Below are 24,157 nucleotides of genomic sequence, written 5' to 3' on the forward strand. Positions count from 1 at the left end.
AATTCAGAAAGAGGCAGCAAGTAACCAGTTTTTGTTCTGCCGGGATCGAAGGCACTGTGAGCTGTAGAAGGGGGTGCTCAGGGAAAAGGTATTGTGATGGGCCGTTTGAATGCTGAACAGAATTGAATAGACACAGTCAGCTTCCCAGATACATGCTTAGGCCTGTAGAATGTGGAGTGCTTTGCTTGTAACTGCACCGGTTGTCTCCTTTCATTATCGGTTAATGGTGCCCAACTTGACAGAGCCATGTGATAAACAGAGGAGCTGTGAAATCCTGGAGGTGGAGTTCTCGTCTCCCTGATAATGGGATCTCATCTGCCAGGGAGGGGAGCCTGCCCCGCCAGCCAATCCAGCTTTGCTCTGCACTGCCTTCAGAGAGGATTCACTGTGCTCACCCTTCACTGCTGTCTTGGCCCAACTTAAGCCTCACCGACCTGCTGAAAATGTTGGCTGCTTTCTTGTTGCGTAACACGTGATACAATCACTTATGAAGCCTGAAATACCCCTCTATCTTTGATTGTGTATCTTCAACAGAGATTGACATGCATTTCTGCCTCCCTATCAGCCCTGGATCCTCTGGATGTTTGTGTAACTCAGGAGAGGAGGCAGACTGTGTGTAAATATCATAAACACTGACCTTGTGAAATGTATACATACAGTGATAAGGGAGGAGCTGCTGCTGCCATGGTGTTAGGTTACTACGTGGAGGGGGGGAGTACGACTTCTCAGGACAGATGCCTCAGGAGCTGGAAAAGGTTTTACCAGCACTTTGTTGCACACTCCCCACCCTCTGCTATTGAAACGAAGGCAACCAACATGGTTTGCAGCACAATGAAAGACCCCCTGCACACCACCCTCAACTCAATTGCTATTGATCCTCACTGCCCGTCTCTCCTGCTGCCTGTGTTTGGCTTTAGTGCAAAAAAAACAAAACACCCCAGTGCTCAAACTATTTGCTTTACGTAATTGGATTTTGACAGTGATCCAATAATATCATGTTTAAGACAATGAAAATGTGTCAAGCTACTTGCTTGGTGAAATGGAAATCATCCTATTAATTTATAACTTAAAGCAGGCCATCTTTGTTTGCACCCTCCTCTTATGTGTAAGCGAGACTGTCAGATTTCTTTTCATTAAAACATAATGTATATTTTACCACAAAATGAGGGAAATAACCAGGATCACGTTTGATGCGACGCACAGGCTAGCCATTAAAATCAGCCTCCCAAATATTGCTAATGGACTACTCACATTATCATCCCCGCTTGTTTCTGCCTTTTTAATGGGTGGGGTGACTAATTAATTCATTATCCAAAAATGCAAATGAGCTCCACAAGCCTGAGCAGCATTCATCCGCTTCTTCTCTTGTGTATTTTTTTCCCCAAGCAGATGCATATAGCTAATGTTTTCAGATATAAATCAGTTAATGTATTTATGTATCAATCGTTAAAATGTGTCCTTGCGCGCGCACACACACACACACACACACACACACACACACACACACACACAGGGAGAAAAATGTAGTGTGCCATTAAGCTGTTATTAACAGGGCACTACTACTACAAGCTTTCACTGCTTTTCATTGTCTCGCTTTAGTGTTTCAGTCACATTCCCATAAGCGTTACCATTGATCGGTTGATGATGGTGGGTCGGGGCCACTTTGGCTGCCGTGCATCTCGCTTCCTGGTGTGCGCACACACACACGCACTGTGCGCGCTGCGTTTCCCTACGGGGCTGCCATCAATCAGCAGCCCCATTGGCGTCCCCCCAACCACCACCTCCACCACCACCACCACCCTTTTGTCCCTGACGATTATTTGAATCCAGTCCATGTTTTTGTTTCGCTCTGCTTTTTCTCTTCTCCTCTTTTTTGAGTGTGGTCGGGGTAATTCTCCTTCACTAGTGTCTGGATAAAGAAAGACTAGGTCAGCCATGTGGATGCGTCTGTTGAACAGCTGAAGAGGAGGAGGAGGAGGGGAGGAGGAGGAGAAGGGGGGGGGTTTACAGAGACGGAGGGAGCGATAGGGAGAGTGTGTGTGCATAGGAAACAGAGAAGAGAGGGGGAGAGAGAGAGAGAGCGCGCGTGTGTATGCATGCATGTGTGTGTATGCGTGGTGTGTGTGTGTGGAAAAAGGAAGCGGAGCCTGTAAACGGCGAACTCGCTGGTTTCCTACCCCTCGAAACAACTAACAGCGCTGTGTTACTTTTTCATGTGGACACTATCATCGACAACAACACGGCCGGAGGGAATAGGAGCAGTTTCACGGGGGGACTGGCTGACGGTGCGGTGCCTCTGCTCGGCTTTATATCGGACGCGGACTGTAAATCAGTAAAGTGAAACCGTCTTTTGTTGAAGCAAGTGCTCGCCCGAGCCCCTCCGTGCGGGCAGTGGGTTTAAAACAGGAGGAAAGAAAAGTGTCCGTGCGCGCCTTGGTTTTGTCCCGGTTCTTGGATTTGGCCCAGCTGGCGTTAAGTTCGGTGGGTCATCTCGGGCAAGGATCGCGTTTTGAACTTGTTTGCAGCAGTCTGTGGGACTCCAAGAATCACCAGACTGGCGGGTGAGTAGTTGAATACAAAAAAAGATTGCAGGACGGTTGTGGTTGGAGGAAGAGGAGGAGGAGGAGGTGGTGGGGGGCGCAGACAGGGAGAGCAATGTGTGTGTGATTATAAAAGAAAAAACTGAATTTGAGCAATATTGATGAATAAAGCCGGGTGGCACTTAGACTTTAAAGCGTAGAGTGTCCTATTTTTGTTTATAGGAAGCGTGTGTGACCTCGAGTCAAATGTTTTTGAGTACTCCCGCGAGCTGAAAGTTGGCTGCATTGTTGTAAAACTTGGCTCCTCTTCTCTCTGGACTGTGGAGCAGACCCTCAGGCAACCTCCATGACCTGAGCAGCCTGTAACAAGGCTTCAGCAGCTAATGGTTTTAAAGTCAGAATAATGAAGTAAACAAAGTGAGAGCTTAAATAGCAACGTTGCTGTCCAGGAAACACACATCAAAGACAAAAAACTACTTGTGTGTGTGTGTGTGTGTCTGAGCAATCAATCAACTTCCTAGAGGAGAGAAAAGTTGCATTTTTGACAGGAAAAAATGTTGAAATGTGTCTTGATGAGTCAGTGCTACATAAATTTTGAACGGGTGGGATTTCCCCAAGTTTCACATAAAAGGGATTGGCTGTTGGATTTACAGCCGTGCTCGTGTCATAAATTGATTATTGGAGTGTAATAATGGAAAGAAGTTGAGTGTTTTAAGGGGGACCGTGTGCAGGGGACCGGCTGCAACCAGCAAACTGTTGAAGGACCACCAAATTAACTTGACTTCCCCCCTTCAGCACCCCAGAGGCTATGAACTCTGGCCCGAGCACATGCAGCTCTCACTGTGGAGGGAGATCTGTGCCTGTTGTTGAAAGGAGCAAAGGGGGGGCTGGTGTGTGTGTGTGTGTGTGTGTGTGTGTGTGTGTTTAGGAGGGGGCAGCTTAGGATTTGAAAGCAGACTACAGTTATTTGTCTGAAAGGCAGCTTATCTAATGTTTTCCAGTTATAGTAGAAGAGGGGGGGAGGAGGGCTTGTTTACTTAAATTACTGTAAAATTGGTCATAGTAAGTCTTCATGTGACTCCAGTCAGAAGCTAAATCCACAGGGTATGTGGCCACATAAGCACAAAGAAAGCTTCAGCCCTGAAACAAGATACAAATCGAGGATGAGGAGGGGGAAAGAAGCAGTGATTGCCCTCAATCTCCGCCATATAAAAACAATCCCTTCCTGAAATCCTTTCCCCTGCTGCTGCATTTTTTAACCGAGCTATTACATGGACTCAGATGTTACATTGCTAATTGTGAGGAGCTAATCTCCACCATGCCCATCTTCCTGTGGTATTTTTTGTCCCCCCGCTAGCTGAGAAGTGACCTCTAGCTTAATGATTCAGATGTGATTAATCCACTTGAGTGGGACGACACCGCATGGGCTAATGTATGGCACAAGCACAGCAGATAATGGACTATTGTTGGAACATAGAAAGGACATTTGCTCCTCCTAAAAATGCTTTGAACATTTGAGGCTCGTTCGGTTTTAAAAATCACGTGAATGTGAATACGAGGCATTGTATAAGTCACGAGGTGCAATTATGGTTAAAAAGTTAACAGTGGTTGTTGTCTCTCTGAGTGTCCCTGTAACTCGCAGCGCTGAACTGCCAGCTGGTTCTCTCTAATCTTAAAAAGGAGTGATCTTTGATTTAGATCTCATCAGCAGATGGGGTGTGAAGATTTTACAGACAACAGACTTTGCTTTCCTTTTTATTGACAATTTTAAGGTGATGTCACTTGTCATATGAGTTTATTTGTGCCACCAATATTGGCTGAAAATACGGCAGCATAAACAAGACCGGGTTTGAAAATTCTGGTCATATCCGTGACTCTGAGGCTTTTTTTTTCTGGTTTGTGTGTAGAACGCTTTTCCCCCTTTAAGACCATAGATGTTTTGGCTGTTGTTGGGTAGTCAGTGAACTGAAGAGGATTAGTCTTTTATTTAAGTAATAGGCCTGTGTCTGAAATGGTAACCAGTAGTGTGACAGTTGTAGTTTTGGGTGATATGGGTAACACACACTAGCCTGGGAACCAGACAAATCTGCAAGCTCATGTTTTATTTGCTCTGGTGGATACGTCTGGTCCCCCTCCCGCTCAGACAGATTTCCAGCCAGCCTGATCTGCTTTGAGCCAATCACAACTATTTATCTAATATCAGGCGTGTCTAAGATGATGACTCACAACTTATAGAGCCGTCGCGCTTTACGCAAAACACTCTGACTGCATTTTTGGCTCGTGCACCCACTCACATGAGACACTACCAACCTATATGTAGCTCAGTAAAGTGGAACACAGTGAAGGCATTTTTGTAAACAGCCGTATTGATGCTACACCATCACAGCTCATCTCTGGAGGCTGTAGTCAGCTCAGCGCTGGGTCACATGTCTCGTTGCTCTGAATGGTTGTAGGTCTATCCAGTTGTGTCCAGAGGCATTTTGGTCCATGGCCATTGATAACGCCTCTTTGGAAATAGAAAATGAACTGAGAGGTTCCAGTCTAACACACATTTGGTGTGGCCATGTCATGCTAAACGCACTCTAATATGTGGGAAAACTTGCATAGCTTGTCTTTCCAAACACATTTAGAAATGTCATCTTCCTCACTTCCCCAGAGGTTAGGATATCCATTTAGTTTCACTTCTTGTGGAGTGTATGAAAGAGGAAGTGGTCAGACCTCTTAATGGAGTTTTACACAAGAGCCAAAGTTGTTCTGCAGTGTGGGATTCGTATGGGAAAAGAGCACTGAGGCTTTCATGGTGAGGCTGCTATCAGACGAGAATATAGCAGTCTTAATCTTAATTATGTACACACTACCATACTGCTATTGGTATCATTTCACATCATCTCTATTTGCAGTGCTTCATACCAGTGTTTGTAGGAAATTAAATCTGATGTGCAATTTGATCTGGGTCTGAGTCCGCAGTCTGCGATGTTGATTCATGTAAACCAAGGGAATCATAGTAGCGGCGTGAGTCACCCCCCTTCATAAACACCAGTCTCACCGCTGACAAGGTACAGAGAGCTAGTAAACATTCAGCTCACATACAGGCGCGTGTATGAGTGTCACCTCTGAGGAATCTGAGGGGCGATATCCGGATCAAAGAGGCTGTTTCCGACCATACAGAGAGAGAGATGCTTCATAGAGTGAGGCTGTAATGGCTGTCTAGCTGCTCAGAGGCGGCTGAATGTTTGACAGGGCATTGGAAAAACGTTATTTAATCTGCTCGCATGATGGCCCTCACTGGGATTGCACCACGCTGCGTCTCTGCCCCCTTTTTTCCTCCCTGTGTCAGGATGATGGCAGTTGCTGGCTGGTAGAAAAACACTCAGAGGTTGTCGGTGTGTTGTTGTTTTTTTTAAACGGCATGATGTAATGCATAAAGAATCAGAGAAATTGTAATTGATGCAGTGTTGGCGGGCCTCTAATTGTCTTTCTAATGAGTAAGTCGGCTGGGGTCTTGATATCTTTTCCATTGGGGTAATAGTCTGAATGACTCAACTGTATCCCATTGTAATTACAAAGAAATGACCCAATTGTTATTATAATACGCTGCATAACTGAAAACAGATGTGATGTTTGACACATTCAAAACAAACTGAGATGTTGATCAGATAAATTTAGGGAAATTACAACTCTGGCTTTTTGGTTGTGTGAATGTGGCTTATCTTAGCCATATAAAAACTATGGGTCCCAGTTACCCTCCCACTTTTGACCCCAACAATACAGAAATGCAAGAGCCGCCGTGTCATATAAAGCCAGGCGGAAAATCAATGAGAAGTCATGGCTTCCATACCATTGTTGGTGTCATTTCCATCCCCCTACACAGAGACGCAGACGCATAGTTTTGAGGAGTGATGATAAATCTCTTCAGGTCTTGTTGATTCTTTAGATGGGTTTCATCTCTAAATGGAACAAACCAGCTCCCCACTTCCTGACCTATTGTCCTTGCAGATAGTGGTTCACCAGTGACGCATTTAGAATACATTAGCCACTGATTGACATAGTACACATGAAACAGTGGTAGCACTGCTAAGGAGGCAGTACCCTCTGGTGGGTGACTACTGAAATAGAGAGTGATGAAGGACTGGAGAGGTGCTTTGATTGTTCGTCGAAAATTCCATCTAATTTGTTGTGTGCGCAGAGAAAGGGGCCGATATCTTTTAATTAACATAAACCTCAGGAGCCGACGATGAGTGAGAAATTGGGATAATTGAAAATAGGCCCTGTCTCCTTTTTCCCCCCACTCTGTCGGTACATCCTTAAAGCAGCTGAGCCCATCGGAGGGCACTTTCACACATGTTAAGTGGGGGGACATCTGGCCTTGTTAATTCAGTGCATGGTCATAAAGTGGAATGGCGGTCCCCACAGGGCCGCCTGCTCCGAACACCGTCAGATGGAGCCTGTGTGTCCTCGCTGCCTTCTCGTCCTCCCTGTTGACTGTCCCTCTGACACCAGCTCTGACACTTCAACAAGAACATCCTCACAATCCCGCCGTGATGTTTAAACACACATGCCGATGTCCGGGGGAGATAAAGCAATGGTACATAAATCTTCATTTGCCAGGAAAGTACATTTTATATACTAGGTATGGGGCGATATGAAAATGTCATGTCACAGTTACCCTGGCCAGAATAATTGCAATTTGCGATATCATCACGATAAATATCAAAGTTTGCTTCAAGCACTTGAAGGTCCAGTGCGTAGGCTTTTGGGGTGTATACCGGGAGTAATTTAGTATATTTTCCTCAGTGTATAATCACCTGAAAATAAAAGTTGTGGTGTTTTTGTTCCCCTTGCATGATCCATTTATAACTACATAGGGACTGTGTCCTCATACTAGGAATCCACCATGTTGCAACACCATGTTTTTACAGTAGCCAGAATGGACAAACCAAACATTGGCTCTAGATAGGGCCATTTGTGTTTTCGCGTCGACCACTGTAGTAAGCAACCCCTCCACAATGCTCCCAACAGCATCGGAAAACCATAGATTTTCAATGTTAAACTGCTTCATTCAGTGTTTTTTTTTTTTTTGGTTCTGATCCCCTGGTCCATTTGTTTCGGAGAAGAATAGACCTCTGTGGATAATTCGGCTCCTGGTAAAAACCTTCTGAACAGTGAAGGAATTCTAACTGGGAGTTAATGCTTGACACACGGGAGAAGTTTCAGCTGGTTGCAATGTGATATCCTCACCACTAGATGCCACGAAATCCCGCATACTGGACCTTTAAAATGGCACCGAAACAATCAATTTAAGAAGAATCACTCATAGATTGGAGACATGTTTTTTTAATGAGCATTCTTTTTAGTTGGAAAAAAATCTTAGGAGCTTAAAATGGTAGGGTTTTCAGATATGTGAAATGGTATCATATCTTTTGATATGAAAAATGCCAGTGTTTGATTGAGATCATTACGTTTTTTGAGGTTGGTGCTTATGCAGCCATTTTACATGGCTTTATTATTGGTTGGCCATCAATGTTTTTAGGTGCTGCTGAACACATATACATGATTATTCAGAAAATGGAAATTCACCACCAACTTATTGGGAGTGTATTTTTTATTGTGATGCACAATAAAATCACCCATCGTCCCATCCTTGCTGTAAGGCTATAATGTGTGGTTTTCCCAACCAATCCTAATTTTCATTTACTTACTACATCAACAAAATGAAACGCTCTGCGGGATTCAGCAATCACCTATGCAGAAACGGCATATTTCCCCCCACCATATATTGGATATCAGTAGCCTGTGTCCATTAAGTGTATGTTTAATGATGAGTGGGCTGTCAGAGTATGTATTCCAGTATCCACCGTACGTCCCTGCCTCCTCAGGAGCGGCAGCAGCAAATCGGGTGACAGCAGCAGGGAAGCACTCACGCTGTGCATTCATATCCTATTTTACCAAGTAAACATTTAATGTGTTTAAATGTATCACGGCTTTATTTATGCATAGAATCTGCTGTTAAGTCTGAATTATACATTAGCCAATGAATAATGCATCAGTGCCATTCCTTAATGATTACTTGCCAGGCAGCGAATGGTAATATTTGCTGATAAATTTACCCATTGATCTTGCTTGTGTTTAACCAGGCTTGTAGAGATGATGTTTGCTCCATTTTGTGTTTAGGGAGGATTTTTTTTTGTCAAGGATGTAATCAAAAGCAAGATAATTGTCTGGGTTTCTTTTTTTAATAAGAAGTCTTTTAAAAATGACAAATGAGCCCCAAGGAATGAAAGCAAAATGGGAACAATCTGAATTCTCTGAGCACATACTACTGAGTACTTGTGGTTCTCAATATGCCCATTTTCTCTAACATCTCAGTAAGGTTGGTGTTTACATACTGCTTTCTTCATGGCTGCTCTTAGGATGAGTTATTTATCCTTAGACCTCGACAGATCAATGTCCAATTACAGTTTTGTCTTTGTTGGCTCGTGGCCCTTACACGACAGAGTATGTTTGTTTGAAGTAGTCTAGACGATGTCTGCCGAGTCGGTAATTTAGCCCATACTTGGTAAAGGTTGTCTTTTGATAGCCTGTCTTTATTGGCACCAGTCTTAACAGCCGCACCGAGCCAGATTATTGGCACATTATCCGTATAATGCTGCGACTCTAGCATTGCCTAAGCCTTGAAGCACAGCTCGTTACTGTGCAGATATATTGCTTGTCCGCACAATGAGAAAATATTGACTTGTTGTCACTCACTCATTTGATTAGTTGTGCGGGTGATTCTGCTTTTCATTTGTCACCCTGGCAACGTAAATGGGGAAAACACAGCAACAGCCTCTGTCTATCCAGTAATGAAGCACTGGAGCATTGCAGACTATCACATCTGGAAAACCTCTCTCTAAGCAGGAATGAATGTCTTTATCACTCACGTTGTATCATTGGCACTTGTCAGCTCAGCTAGTATCCACAAAAAGCCAACATTTGACAGCTTTTCTCACTGCAGAATGTGCAGCTGCGTGGGAGGGATGTACTCCAACAATTCCACTTTGATTTTACAGGCTTAGTTGAGTGAGATTTATCCGTATATTTACAGTGTTGGCGAGTTACTCCATTTTCTTTTGTCTGTAAGAAGAGCAGCTTAAAGCAGTCTGCCGCTGTGTGTGTGTGTGTGTGTGTGTGTGTGTGTGTGTGCGTGTGTGTGCGAGCCAGGTCATAACGAGAGCACCTTACATTTAACCCAACAGGATTCATCAGTGGCCTTGTTCTTCCAAAAATAATGAGGTAGACAGTAAGGGCTGCCCCAGGCTGCATGTAGGGAGATGATCTCTCTGAACCGGCAAATCATTCCTGTTTTTTATGCTAAAAAGACAGGCTAATGACTATTCTTGATGTGTGTCAGTGCTTTTAGTTAACTAGCTTTAATTCACAGAAAGATCTAATGGGCTTGATTGTCAAGCTGAGTCGAGGCAGTCAGTGAGAGGCTTGCGCTCGGGTGGGGGGGAGTGTAATTGTTTTTGCTGGCGGTGATTCTCTCTGGAAGGGATGACTGCACAATCCAGATATGTAAACCAGAAGAAACTGAAAGGCAATATGCTGATACCTTGTCCGTTTCCTCTTGATCAACCTTGCCTTTGAGATGAAATTTCTAAGCTCTGCCCAAAACATTCTTTTGGATTCAGCTTGTCAGTAACGGTTGCTGTACAAAACCTGTGTCTGCTCAATTAAGCATTTCAAACATGTAAATCATATGTGAAAAATGGAGATCTTGAGGAAATCATTAACTGTGACGGCGCACCGTAAAACAAAAAGAGGCAGAGTTAAAGACAACAGATGCTCAAAGGGTTTGATTCTGCTTATTGGAGCATGACACTTATTTAGTGCAGCAGAGAATCTCAATGCGTTCATGGTAGACAATGATGCTGTGTCTTGCCAGTGCCCTGCCAGTCATCCATTCTCCAGAGGCATTCGCAATATTCATTTAATGTTTTTTTTTCTTTTTTTTTTGCATTCATCTAAACCTCGCATTTCTTTGTTTGCTCGAGCCTGGTGTAATTTTTTTCAGAATCAGGTTGCTTGTTTGCTTGCACAAGACAGCTTGTAATGTTTATCAGGCTGTAGCAGAGTACACTTCCACCTCTTATGTTTCATAAATAACAAAGCTGCTCAGCCACTGTGCCAGTAAAAAAGGGAAGGTATGATAAAGAGAGCTGACTCTACTGGCCTGATAAAGATCAACTTAAGACCCACCAGGAAGCAGTCCAGTTTGCAAACACACGGTTTTTGGGGTTAGTGTTTGAGTCAGCGTCGGGGCAAGACTGGACATCTGTCTCCCAGTGATCTATAACGCCCACAATCCCTCCCACAGACTGTCGGCTTTGGCACTCAAGCAGTACACCGGTTGCTGTAGTACACCCAGCCACCCACAACAGTGGCTTATCTTGCTAGCATAACAAACAGCGGCCTAACAAAGAGGATAGAAAGCAATAGGACGCACAGCAACAGAGGACCTTAAGAGCGTTGTGCCATCATAACTCCACTTCAAAATGGAGGCCTTTGTTCTGAGATTGTTGGAGAGGACATCATAGCAAGGTAGCAGCACATCTTTTCATCCTCAAACACACTCACTCCCACTCCCTCAGCCTGCTGTCGGTGAAGGAGATCCTCTGCCTGATAGGGCTTCAGAGAAAGGTATTCCTCCGGGACTGTTGGTGAAGGATTTCTACACTTCTGCCATGCGCTGATTAAAGGAACACTTGTAGATAATCCTTTTAAAAATAGGGTCCTTATTGTGGTAGGGGTGGAGGGAGATGGGGTGTGGGGGGCAGAAAAAAAGCCCCAGATTTGGATTTCTAAATGGTTATCACCTTGGTATGATCGGCAACTCTGCTAAGATAAATATTTAATGACAGGGTGGCTGAAATAGAGCCGTTACTGACTGCTGGTGAGAAATGGAGCTTCTATTTAGAGCCCATACTATTCCATAAAGTCATGGCATTGGTAGACAGCCCAAGGTTATTAGTGTGGTATGAGAGTAGTGTGTGTTTGTGGTGTGCCTGTGGGTTGCTGAAGAGTTCTCACCCCTTTTCTTACTGCAGTGATATGAAGGAGAGAAATGCACTCAGTTTGTTATTGAGCATTCACTCATGAATCCTTGATGGATTACGGGTGCGTGTGTGTTTGTGTGTGTGAGAGCAAGCGCTAATGCACGACTGCGATACTATTCAGGCGCATTTCACTTGAGCTACTTGCACAAGCGAAACAGCTGTATGTTTTGCCCTTTACTACCTTAGTTTTGCTCTGTTTCATTCCACATGCTCCCTGCCCTCTGGGTTCTTGTTTGATGTCATTCATGTCATGCAAAATTGATTGTGAAGGCTCGCATCAATGCACGCTGCAATGAAGTTATCCCAGTGTAAAGACAGATTTCCCTACATTGATTCTCCTAACCTTACACTTTCACACTCGAGTGAATAGAACCCTTAAATTGATGTCAGCCTCGCTTTTAGATTTTTGGCACAGATTATGAAGTGAAGCCTGTATTAGGACGTGAATGTTACCACACAGCCCATTTAAACACTGATCTTGGCTCGTCTTGATTCATCCTGTTTACTCATTACATGATAGCTATGGCGAAAGCAATTACTTTCAGCTTTCAAGTACCTTGCTTTTGGTCACACTGCGGCTCTTATTCATTTCACTGGAGCTCCCAAGGCCCCGTGGCTTCCAATCAGTCCAGTGAGTGGCGTGCACTAACATCGTGCCTCTTTGTGTAGGAAATAGGTGGGTAAACACAGCACAGTCCTTGAAGCACTTCCCATCCCTGCTATTGGATTACCAGCTGCCTTTCCGGGTCTCATCTGCGCAGATGAGTGCCAAGATCAATGGAGCTCTTAGTGCAAAGCTAATTCGATCAGGACTGGCTTTGCTACTGCTGATCAGAGATTATTTTTTTTCACGTGAAACAAAAACTTAATCAAGTCAAGCCCATGTCCAATAGCCCGTATTTTCAGCCGCTCCAACTCCCATAGACATCAATTAGGAGGCATTTCATATTCATTATTGAATTGTTGAGTTGGCCTGCTGAGAAGAGGTGTGGAGATGGAAGTAGTGAACTGCTGCGTAAAGTGATCCGGCCAGTTTTGCTGAGTGTAGCAGGAATGCCGCCTTTTCTCCAGCAGAGCAACTGGCATCATAAATAAGCTAAGAGCGTGTTTTTAGAGGGATGAGGTGTCTCCTGCGTTGACGGTGAGCGGGTAGAAAAGGGTTGAAGGGTATATTGGGGTAGAAAAGGGTTGAAGGGTATATTGACCCTCTTGTTCTGGAAAGCGAAAAGCAGACTCTTCAGTGCCCCTTGTTCCCCATTAATTATTGTTTGATGCTAATAAAGGAGGGGGGATGGGGCATGTTATGAAACATAATTATTCATTGCAGCATTTTCCTCTTGACGAGCCTTGTTCCCCCCTCCCCTTGTGCTCAGTGAGGAAGCTGCCAGGGCTGTCAGTTGAGTACAGCAGGCAAAGATGTCCCCTCAGCCTTTTAAGGAGGGGACAGGAGGGAGCAGGGTGAAGGGCGCCATTTGCCCGAGTGATATATGAGGAGAGACAGCAATATATGTAAGGAACTGCTGAAAGAAAGATAGAAGGTCAAGGCACATTACACTCTGGCCATTTATTGGCTGAGCACATAGTCTGACCTGGACTGCAAATACAGTTGCTCAGCAGTAGCAGCTTTTTTTTGTTTATATACGTATGTGTGTGCTTGTAAGTGTGTGTGTGTGTGTGTGTGTGTGTGTGTGTCTGTGTGTCAATGGCCTACACATTTTAGATTGACACGTGTGTATACACTTAGATGAATGCTGCACTGTAGTGAATATGCTCTCAGTGGCTTTTTATAAGCTTGCAGATGCAGTGGGAAGCTATTTTAACAAGGCTGTAGCTCCACAAAGCTGTCCTCCTAGATTTCCACTAAGCGACTGCGATGGCAAAAGCACTAGAGGCTGATTTCCTATGCATGAGCACAGCATATGGTGTGCTTAAACACAATGCAAGCACGGGATTAGTTAACAATTGTGTCTCACAACGTTGTGGGAGAGTGCAGTGGAAACGGTTACTCCAGGCACTATATATATATATATTCCTTCTGCTTTTACTTTGCTGAATATTAAAAACAAACCATGTAGGTGATGTCCTCTGTATTTTGAAAGAGTGTGTTATTGGCACAGGCAGCCCCTAAGTTGTATTTTCATTGTCATTAATGGCCCAGTGATGACAGGAGAAGTCGGTGAGACTGCCATGGTCAAAGCCTAACATTAACATTCCAAGAATATCTGAGGCTTATTCACAGCAACTCAGCCGCACAGCCAGCTGTGTTCACCTTCAGTTTAAAAAAGACAGCAGGCCCATAGTCAGCCTGAGCTATGTTGTGTCGGGCCGGGCGGTATTTTTAATGCGCCGTTGTTGTTGCACAGTGAAGGATGCAATGTGTAATCCAATATATTGCAGTTGCTAGGTGTTTGGAAAGATGAAAAATATGCAGCTTGTGTTTGCTCGAGGCATAGCACACTATCAGTCAGGGATCAAGTCTCCATTTCACACATGAACAGGCAGAGTTAATCTGTGGATCACTACAGTACACTGCGTAATATCCAGCCTCTATTCTCATATTTTCCCAAAAGCCCATTGTTCTAGGGCCCTGCTGCTAATGCTTTTGGAAAATAGTTACCTTTTGTACCTGGTGTGTATTTTTAGGTTAGGACCTAAGCATTCGCTTGTGGTCTAGGTAGTAAACCATGCAGGTCTGACTCCTCCAAACTCTTTAAAATTAATTGTGTGTATTTGCAGCCTACCTGTGAGTGTGTGTGTGGCCTGTGTGTTTGTGGCAGGGTGCACTAAAATGCCACTGCTGTAAGAGGCCCAGTCCCAGCCACTGCATGTTTTATGAGCTGTCCTCAGAGGATATGGGAGCTCTGAGCTCAGATCCTGCTTGTTCCAGCAGCGTTTTCATCACTCCTGGCCACTTCCCCCTAGCTGTTTTTTTTTCTCCTTTTTGATGAGGGAGAGGAAGCGCATCCAGAATAAGGCAATATTTACAACACAGCCCTGTCTGTGGCTGTAGCATGGCTAGCTGCATGGAGGCCCTACAGAATCATGATTCATATTATTCTCCCCATGCGCACTGCAGAGGGTGCTTTCCCCTCTGCCGAGGATCACTGGCCTGCACGACTGAGATGGTGGATGACAAGGCTGAACGCTACACTGAATATTCCACTCCCCTAGTCACCTCCCCCGCTGACTGCTTTCTAAAGCCGTCCTTTTCCTTGAGCAAACACATCTCCAACTGGAGAACGTTCACTGACGCTGTCTATTTACAGTGCTTACACATCAACTCGTGAATTATGGCTCTGGTTGGGAGAATGCTGAAATTAGCATGGAGGGTAACAAACAAAAGGGGGATGTTGTGCGTGGAACCTTTTTTGTTTTGTTTATTTTGTAACGACAGTCAGTCGTGATGTTTGGTTGGGTGGCGGTTGGTGGTTAGAGGAGAGGCGTTTGCATATGAAATAATAGCCCTTCCTAATTAGAGGCAATACCATCCTGTGGTATCTAGAGGTGGAGGTGTTTTTTGGCTCAGATCATTATAAGACATTGAATGGAGGGATTGTCCCCCCTCCTCCCCCGACCATCTGCTCGAGGATAGAGCAGAGTTTGCCACCGCGTAGCTAAATAATTTAGGCGGAAAAAATGGTTTTGTGTACTGACCTAATGGCTTTGTTTTTTGGAGCTGTTCTTCAAGACATCCTTCAGTGCCCCTGCCGGCCGGTGCTGTCAGTCTGAAACCTCAGAGCTGTCTTATCTGTCACTCTAATCTATTTATGTTAGTTTTTCCTCTGTGTTGGCACGTCACTCTGTGTGGCATAGTGATTAGAGTAGCTGGAGGATGTAGGGCAGCCATATGAATACATTTCCTCCTCACCCACGCTCATTTAGACTACCAGTTGGAGTTGAACTGACGGATGGGATCGTTAAGCTGATAGGCAGATCTGGGGAGGAAGAGTGGGGATGTTTGATTGCAGAATATCTGTGCAAGTGGTGCATGATTGAGTGCTCAAATATTAAAATCTCAAGAGTCCTTTCATTCTAACAGACGACAAAATCACTGTTGGGTTTTTTCCCTCTTTCTCAGTAAATCTTTTTACAATATACATCTGATTGAGAAAATGTCATGTAACTCCCTCCCCCCTCCCCTCACTGCAGCTCTGCTCTATTTTATAGAGATAAATGTTTGAAGATACATATATGATGCGGATATTTTTTAGTGCAAGTCAGGCTTTAATGTGTCCCCGGTGTGTATTTATACCTCTCCTGACCCCTGTTTTACCTTTAGGTAAATTTCCATTACAACAGAATAATTCACTAGAAAAAAGATTGTCAGCGCCTCTCCAGAGGTGGAACACACTAAAAATCCTTTCAGATCAGGCACTTTGTTCACACTGCAAAAAAAAGCAGCCCACAGATCTACAGGGAAACTCAATTAAGAGCCACATTCATGATAGCGCTGTCTGCCGCCACATACCTCACATTCTCCTGCTTCTCTTATCAATGACACATTGGGAGAGGTCCTTTACTGGCCTGCGCGCGATTATATTTCTCAAGAGTGCCTCATTTAAAGGAAAGGGGAAGGGTGACAATGGACAACCCTGGCATTTCCCTCAGGAGCCATGTCTAAACATGATGCCTGGCGAAGCAGTCAGAGCTGCCGAAATGGCCTTCAGCTCCGCTCCAGCCAGACAAACATGGCAGGCTGAGAGGGACTGTGTCTTGGAGTAGCTGGTATTAGGTTGCAAAATGAAGTCCTGCACACAGGCGCCGCAGATAATGGACATCTTGGGTTGTGGAGCGGCCCCCTCAGGTCCATTTGGAGCTCTCAGAGGGAGCACACAAACAGGGACTAGGGGGGGATTTAGCCTTCCTTTAGAGATGGAGTAGAGGCTTAGACCATGTGGAGCACACAGTCTGATCCTCATGTCTGTGGCTGGAAGTACCTGTGGACTGTTGGACAGAGAAAATGTTTGACTTAGTGGGTATCAGTTCAAATTACAGCAAGAAGGCAACTGATGCTGTTGTTAGCCTGGGGAGGTTTTGTAAATTGTCTTAATCTTTTTAGACAGTGATAGTTTATTGTTGCACACAGTGTCATTGAGCATGAGAATCTGTTCTTGTGCTGCAGTGCTTTGCTTTTTACCATGGGAGTCTCTAGGCTGGTTTAAATGTTGATGTTGGAAAGCCCCAAGCTATCTTCTCTCGAGCATGGCTTTTACCTACTAAACTAACCCCGGATGCCAGCTAAAAATAGAGCCTTTGTGAACGCAGCTTTAGCAGAGGGGGAAAAAAAAGATGTGGTTACTCATCAGTGAATTGAAAAACAAGTGGAGCAGACAAGTGTCTTTGCCCTGCCAATGTGAACTAAAACAGAGAGGGCCTCTGAGAATAAAGCAAGCCATGATTGCACCAGGTAAGACAAAGCAGGCAGCGTGCAGAGACCACAGAGAATCCCTTATGAAGTGGCCTACCCCTTGCCTCCAGCTGAGCCTTTCATTGTGCTGTTGTTTCTAGGGGGCTTGGATGGCAGCTTAGATTAGATCGCACTGAGTAATGGATTGGAGCTGACGAAAACCTGCTGCAGCTCGACATCACCACAGCTAGGATCCGCGCACTGCTGAGGATCTGGCTGGTTTATTCGGATCAATTTGAGTTGCCCTCATTGTTAATAACCCTGTGTATATTCATGCTAACATTGTTCTCCTCTAATCTGTATTCATGCGAGTATTTCATTCAATCCCTTTGCAAAGCCGGCCCTAAATCCTTGCCAATCACATTTTGCTACTTCATAATTCTCCAATTGAATATGCCATGAATGACTTTTTCAGTCTCTCTCCCCAAACTGAGTGGATCACTGTGCTGGTTATATTGTTGTTAGATTCTACTTTGCATTTAAATGTAAAAATTTCTAGTTTCTCTATTATTTGTTCTATAAAATGCGGTATGAATAAATGTCCAGCTTTTGTTTGGTGGGATAAGAAAAAAAAAAGGAGGAACCCTACAGCTGTATAGGTACTCAAGCAAAGCGTGATAATTTGGATGTTTATCCTTAGACAGGTTTTGATTAAAACTACAGAGATGAGCATGGATTTGGGTAAATGTGGGGGTGATTGAAATGAATAAAACATGGCTTTTTAAAAGGCTGTTTGGGAGACAGAGGGAGAGAGAGGGGAAAAAAAGCTGTGTTTAGTAACAGAAACCTGCTGTGTGGCCATTGTGGGGGATGATGTGTTAATCGAGCCACAAACTGTGTGGTTTTTCAGGCCAGAGGTCTCATTTAAACAGGCTCAGAAAAGAGAAATGTATTTGAGCAGGGCCCTGCTGGCTGCTAGCCCTTGACTCCATTGCAGTAATGTAAATGGTGGATTAGGTGACGTTGGCTGGGACCCCCTCAACCCCTCTCCAGCCACTGCCCCCTCCTTCTCTTTTCCATTAAGACAGCTGGTATCTTTCAAAGGGTCCTGGCCCAGTGATTGATGTGTAATAGCTCCAAGCCTCACCTGCCCCCTCACAGCGTTATTCATCGGCCAGGCAGCCAGCGCTGCTTTCTACTAAGCACTTTGTTTCCTGGGTTGTGGGTGGAGAGCGTCCGTCCCCCCCCCCCCCCCCCCCCCCCGCTTTCTTTCTCCGTCTCACTTTCTCCTTCTCTTCCCTGTCAGCCATCAATACATTATGACTTTTCATTGCCACAGTGTTACTACTTCACTTCACACTGACTCACTCCTTTTTACTTGCTCAATTTGTTCAGCTTCAAATTGCTCTTTTATCTGCATCAAACTGCAGCTGGCAATGTGCACCAAAGAAAATGTGCAAACAGAGACACTTAAACATGCTGTTATTTGACTGGTAAAAGTTTTAACACTGTTCACTCCTTGCTCAGTCCCACCCCTCGAATACAAACTGTCCAATCACAGTGTAAAATCAGCCAGCTCCGAGCGGGGTGTGACAACAATACAGCTGTGCTCTGTAGACTTAAATGCAGTTGTCTCAGATTTTCCTCATTTTCAGGCTGGTTTTGTGGATTTCGAGCTTGTCGTGGTTAAGAGTTTAACCATGATACTTGTTACTCAGAGAAGTTGGAAGGAGATAGACAATTCTATCAAACCCTGAAAGTGTAGGGCTTTCAATAAAGCAATGTGGACGTCCTCTTTCCCAGTTGAACGCCTCAAAGATCAACAAGCACATCAATGTCTGCTCCAAACTAAATAATTACTTTTGCTAACCCTAAAATAAACATTGAGGCCATGCAATTTTGTCATTAATAGATGTTGGCTGGTTTACTTAAATCATTATAAGCTAAGTCACTAGTAGCTTTCCATGGAGTTGGCAAGCCTAGCTTACATGAGGTCCTGAGATACCAGCTTGGTGTCAGCAGTTTGCAATGTTGGTAAAGTTAGACTAATGTTAGCTTTGTCATTTGTGATCTAGCCAGCTTTCTAATGTTAAGACCTACCTTGTTTTAAGGAACAGTGTTGCTCCTTAATGTCATTGTCCTCTGTCTCGAACACGAATGCTTTGGTAGTTCACTTTTACACTGTGATCTTTAGCCTTTAGCGTCTGTCTTTACGTTTTTAAGCTGTTATGGATGTTTTAGTGGTGCTGTCGTGATTCTGGAATTTCTAACTTTGATACAATACCTTGAAAAATAAGATATTCAAAACCATTTTTGATGTGATGAAGAAAAATTGACATCGAGGCTATTCAATTTTAAATTTTCACTGAATAATGAATATAATTAGGCTATAACATGTCGATGACTTTTCTTGATTAGTAGCAGAGTGCAGAAGAATGACTGTAATAAATGTTAAAAATAATTCAGACTTTTTTAGAATAATGAAAAGAATAGATTTCTTTTGGTTGTGCACATGTTCAAAAGCCCCTGAGATTGTCACACATTCAAAATGCATTAAGGTGCAAGTAAAAACCAAAAGAAAAATGTGCTGCAAAAGAATGTATGCAACTGTAGAGAATGAGAAAAGTCAACTCACTGTCGGAGGGTAGAGAGAGCAAGTAATTGGTATCAATAGTATTGATCCTGCAAAAAATGAGCATTCCAACAGTCAAATATTCAGAATCATTATGTATCGACAAATCAGTATTTTTGACAACACTACTGCTGAGTCACTGAGACATCCTGGATATATCCTCCAAACGCATATTGTAGGCCCTTCTGTCTGCTCACTTTTCCCAAAAAAAAAGACAATATTTTTGTCAGGGAGTGCAGTTAGCAACAGTGTGGGCTCCATGCTATGTTCAACAGCTTGATGGAGCTGGCAGCAGCTAACAGCAAAGGGGCGGGGCTTAGCTAAGGGGCAAATAAAGAGCAAGCATGTCTGTATGTATGAGGAATTTTTTTTTAAATAAATACAATTATGTTAACGTCAGCAAGGTAATTGGAGTTCCAGAATTTGGAATGAGGCGGTTGTGTAAAGTGTTTCCAGATGCAAACTAATAGCACCTAGATTGTAAAGATACTTATAGAGGCTTATAGCAGCCAACAACATCAAAGGAGAATAGGCCAGCCCTTCATTTGCAACAGTTCAGGGTCCTCATTGCTCTCAGTGCAAGAGGCTTATGTTACTGATTAGAGGAGAGAAGAGGTGCTTAGCTCATACACAGATTCTGGCAGCTCCCAGGATTAGAGCTGTGCTATCAAATGGTACCTTCATCAATGTTTTCATGTTCCTCACACCTCCAAGACATGCTTCTGGATATGGACACAGGAGGGGGCACAGTATGTATTTTGGCACACCCAGCAGAGGTGTGTATAAGTGGCAGGCAATGTGTGTGTCCTTGCACGCACATGCGCGCTGAAACTCTCCGTCCTGAGTGTGCACTAATGTGTTCTTGTGTGTGTATATGCTGGCAGCCCAGTGGTCGCCGTGGTAACTCATCATTAGGTGATTAATGGGGCTGTGACGAGGCTGCGGTTTAATCAGGCCCGGTGTTTGTGTTGAAGCCGACGACAAGAGCAGCTGCCCTGTCAGTTGGTGTCTGCTCACGAGATGACAGCACCCGCTGCTGAGGAGCGCCGTTGTCAAAAGCGCTTCATTGTGTGTGTGTGTGTGTGTGTGTATGTGTGTATGTGTGTGTATATGCCTGCCAAAATCCTTTCTTCCACCTTCCTCTTCCCTTCTATTCTTCCCCTTACATTCTTTCTAGCCCTCTCAATAAATGCACGTCCACTTGCAGACATGCTGTATAATTTTCACTCAGAGCTGGGGCTGCTTTACCTGGCTCAATCTCTACCCGTCCTCCTTTTTCACTCTCCCTCTCCCACCCTGCTATCACCACCATGGTAACGCGGGTGCTGATTGCCTGGTCTGATCCCTCTGGGGGCTGTAATAACTATTTCTAGTTAATTTGTTGCGGTGGGGGTGGAGGGGTAAACACTGGCAGTAAATGAGAAGCCTCCTTTGTAGGCGCAGTGTGTAGGGGCAGTGTAGCGCAGACAGCGTGCTGCTTCAGCTTTGCCCACTTCACTGTTTATGGAGGATTTCATTATGGCATGAGAAAGTGGTAGCTGGGCTCCTTTGAGTTACAACGATAGCTGAAAATGGCAGTGGACTGGGCATGGCAAAATGACTGGCTCAGCCTCTCTGCTCTCCCTTTCCTTACCCAGTGGATTGCTGTGTTCTTCCCTCCAGAGCTGTCACTTCACATTAACACAGTGGTGACTGTCAGGGCAGAGGGTTGGGCTGGGGTGCAGTCCAGTAAGCCAGAGTACACACACACACACACACACACACACACACACTAAACCACACAGAGATGAGTAAAACTGTGCCTGGTGTCATCACAGATGGTCTGCAGAGAAGCTAGCCAGTTAACTCTGTCATTGAGCTTTATGCTGTGTCTCTGCCGTGGCATTGCAAACGACAAGCAGAGTCTTGTGCCGAAAAGCCCCTCGACACATTATCTCCGAGGAATTCTATTGGCTGCCAGCCTCATCCTCAATGCAGCGCTACCTCTTTATGCTTATTCAGTTACGACTTCCCTTAAGCTTATTGTGTTACAAATACTGTACACGCAGCTCTTGTCATTCTACTTTTCTCACTCTCTTTTTTTCCGTCCCTCCACCCTCTAATAACTCTGTTTTACTGCCTCTCTGAAAGAATGGAAATATGTTTGAGCAGGAAGCTACGAGGTTCTGTTCTTTGATAGAGCTACTCGGTGCTCTCCAGAGTATACATGGTTGTGGAGGGGAGTGCCAACAATTACTGTGATGTTGAGAGGAGTCAGCACAGCTGCCTGATCTCTAGGAACTATTCTTGTATTTCTCACCCACAAAAGATTTCCTCCAGCACAAAACAGCCCTGTCTTACTTAGAAGATACAGCTTCTGTACTGTAAGGATATTGGTCATTTACATATAGTCATGCTAATTGTCTTTCTTCTCTCGTCCACAGCTTTTCTGAAACACTGGGGTTGTTGGTGTGGCCAAATTTTCCCTGGATTTGACTGGTAAATTCAGAAGACTGAAGCCCAGGCTCACAGTCTACCTTTCACGGAGGCCCAGCCGTGAGAGGACTGAGGAAGGCACGTGGCGGATCATGACGGCCGACAAAGAGAAGGAGAGGGAGAAAGAGCGGGACAGGGACAGAGATAGGGACCGGGACAAGAGAGAGGCTGGTAAGTCCCGCAGGCAGGACGGGGACCGGGGTGACCGTGAGAGTGAGAGCTCGAGGCCCCGACGCAGCTGTACGCTGGAGGGCGGGGCCAAGAACTATGCAGAGAGCGAACACAGCGAGGACGAGGACAACGACAATGGCAGCACAGGTGGAGGCAGTGGCACGGCCGAGGAGGCCGGCAAAAAGGGCAAGAAGAAGACGCCTAAGAAGAAGTCTCGCTACGAGCGCACAGAGAACGGAGAAATCACATCCTTCATCACGGAAGACGATGTTGTTTACAGACCCGGAGGTAAGTTCAAGTCATGGCTAATCCAAATGTGTCAGCAGATGAGCCACACCACAAACTGCAGTCAACACTGGTCAATCCCCATTGATCAATTTCCCAGTTTACTGATAATCATGAGACCATCTCCTAGCATTACATTCACGATATCCCACTTTGTCCCAAATAAGCTCTTTTTAAGAAATAAAGCTCCACTCCAGCCCGTCTTAATTCCTGTTTTTCGGTTAATGTCCTTTCTCCAACAGAGAATGGGGGTGTGGTTAATAGTTGGGATGTATTCCAATACTATGGTATGCCAGATTGTCATTCTATTTTACATGTCAAAGCGATGGCATGGATTTAAGCAAGGATAGTGATAGTGGTCGCAGTGGATTTTTCTTCACCACCTTCACCTAAAGGAAATATGAATGAATATGAATTAAACATTAGCTGCAATTCAGTTACTTCTGAAGCACCAGCACCAACTGGCGATTGCTTAGTAATCTTATCCCTTACATTGCCAACTGTAGTCTGTAGATGTTATCTCATCCATTTTACACAAATTCAGTGAAAAAGTTTTAAGATTCACAGCGCTGTGCAGGGCCCAAAATCTAAAGAAACAATCCCACAATCCCAAACTGAAAGCTCACCATCTTGTCTTGCCTGTGACTCACACAACCCTAAACTGTATGTGCGTTGTAGGTGTAGCTGCTAAAAGTATACAATCCACAGTTCATCCGCTCAGTGAACGGTTCTCATGTGTTACATTTTCAGTATAGCTAAAATACAAGATAAGTTGACGATCTAGCTTACAACAATGTTTCTTGGTGTTGCTGTTGGTGCGAGTGCGTCTGCTCAAGTTTGGGAGACGACCTGACTTCTACTATAGTCATACATCATCTTCCTTTCCTAGCAACAACCTTTTTTTAAAAAAGATAATTTTTGAGCACAGAAATTAAGTTAGTTGTCAGAAAATATATTTGGCAAACAGTGTGGCTAATCAATATTGTCAGGAAATGACACAGAAAAATGTGAAATATTAAAAAAAATGCCAAAATACACTGGAGTGGGGCTTTAAGACACATTTTAATTACTCAATGGTTCATTTCTGGGTTCTTAAAGAAACAGTCATCCGTGTTGCAGTAAGCTGCTGAAGGATTGCAGATTCTCCAGAGTAGCGACTCTCTAACTGCAGAAGTACTCCCTCAGGCTAGAGGCCAATGCATCATACAATCAATTCCAAGTTGACCCACTCTGTGCTTTGTCTTGGCCTAAGTCAATAAAGCAAAGTGGTGCTTCTCTAGATGATGTGATAGTGACGACAGCCATGTTAATGATTTCATCCCAACACCATCTGACTCACTGAAAGTATGCTATCTCCTCTGGGGCCAAAAGGTACTCTAGTTTCCTGGAGTGATGTTTTAGCAGCGGTACAGTGTCTTTATTACATCTGATGCACGAGGCTAAAAAGAGAACCAACCTTTTCCGCAGCTGTAAACATGGCCTCTCTTTCACCTACTGTTTAGAAATCGGTTGTATTAGAGGGGGGAATGTCAACACTCGCTGTCGGAAGAAAGCCAGGCTAGCAAGTTGTGTGTGTGTGTGTGTGTGTGTGGTCTGCTCTCGCTCGACTACT

At 44.5% G+C, this 24,157-nt stretch overlaps 1 protein-coding gene across 4 annotated transcripts in view; it reads left to right on the plus strand.

Annotated features, from left to right (window-relative positions):
* Positions 1-24,157, plus strand: part of rerea (arginine-glutamic acid dipeptide (RE) repeats a) — a 146,491-nt gene that overhangs the window by 36,609 nt on the left and 85,725 nt on the right. For 2 of the 4 annotated variants that reach the window (XM_033629294.2, XM_033629297.2), the window contains exons 1-2: positions 1,990-2,561; positions 22,038-22,548. In XM_033629294.2, coding sequence (XP_033485185.1) covers positions 22,182-22,548 — 367 coding nt within the window. In that variant the 5' untranslated portion in view covers positions 1,990-2,561; positions 22,038-22,181. Of the gene's footprint in view, positions 1-1,989; positions 2,562-22,037; positions 22,549-24,157 lie in introns of those variants that run through there. The other 2 variants (XM_033629295.2, XM_033629296.2) reach the window with 1 other exon arrangement.

The sequence above is a fragment of the Epinephelus lanceolatus genome, chromosome 8, assembly GCF_041903045.1.
Source record: "Epinephelus lanceolatus isolate andai-2023 chromosome 8, ASM4190304v1, whole genome shotgun sequence".
Taxonomy (NCBI): domain Eukaryota; kingdom Metazoa; phylum Chordata; class Actinopteri; order Perciformes; family Serranidae; genus Epinephelus; species Epinephelus lanceolatus.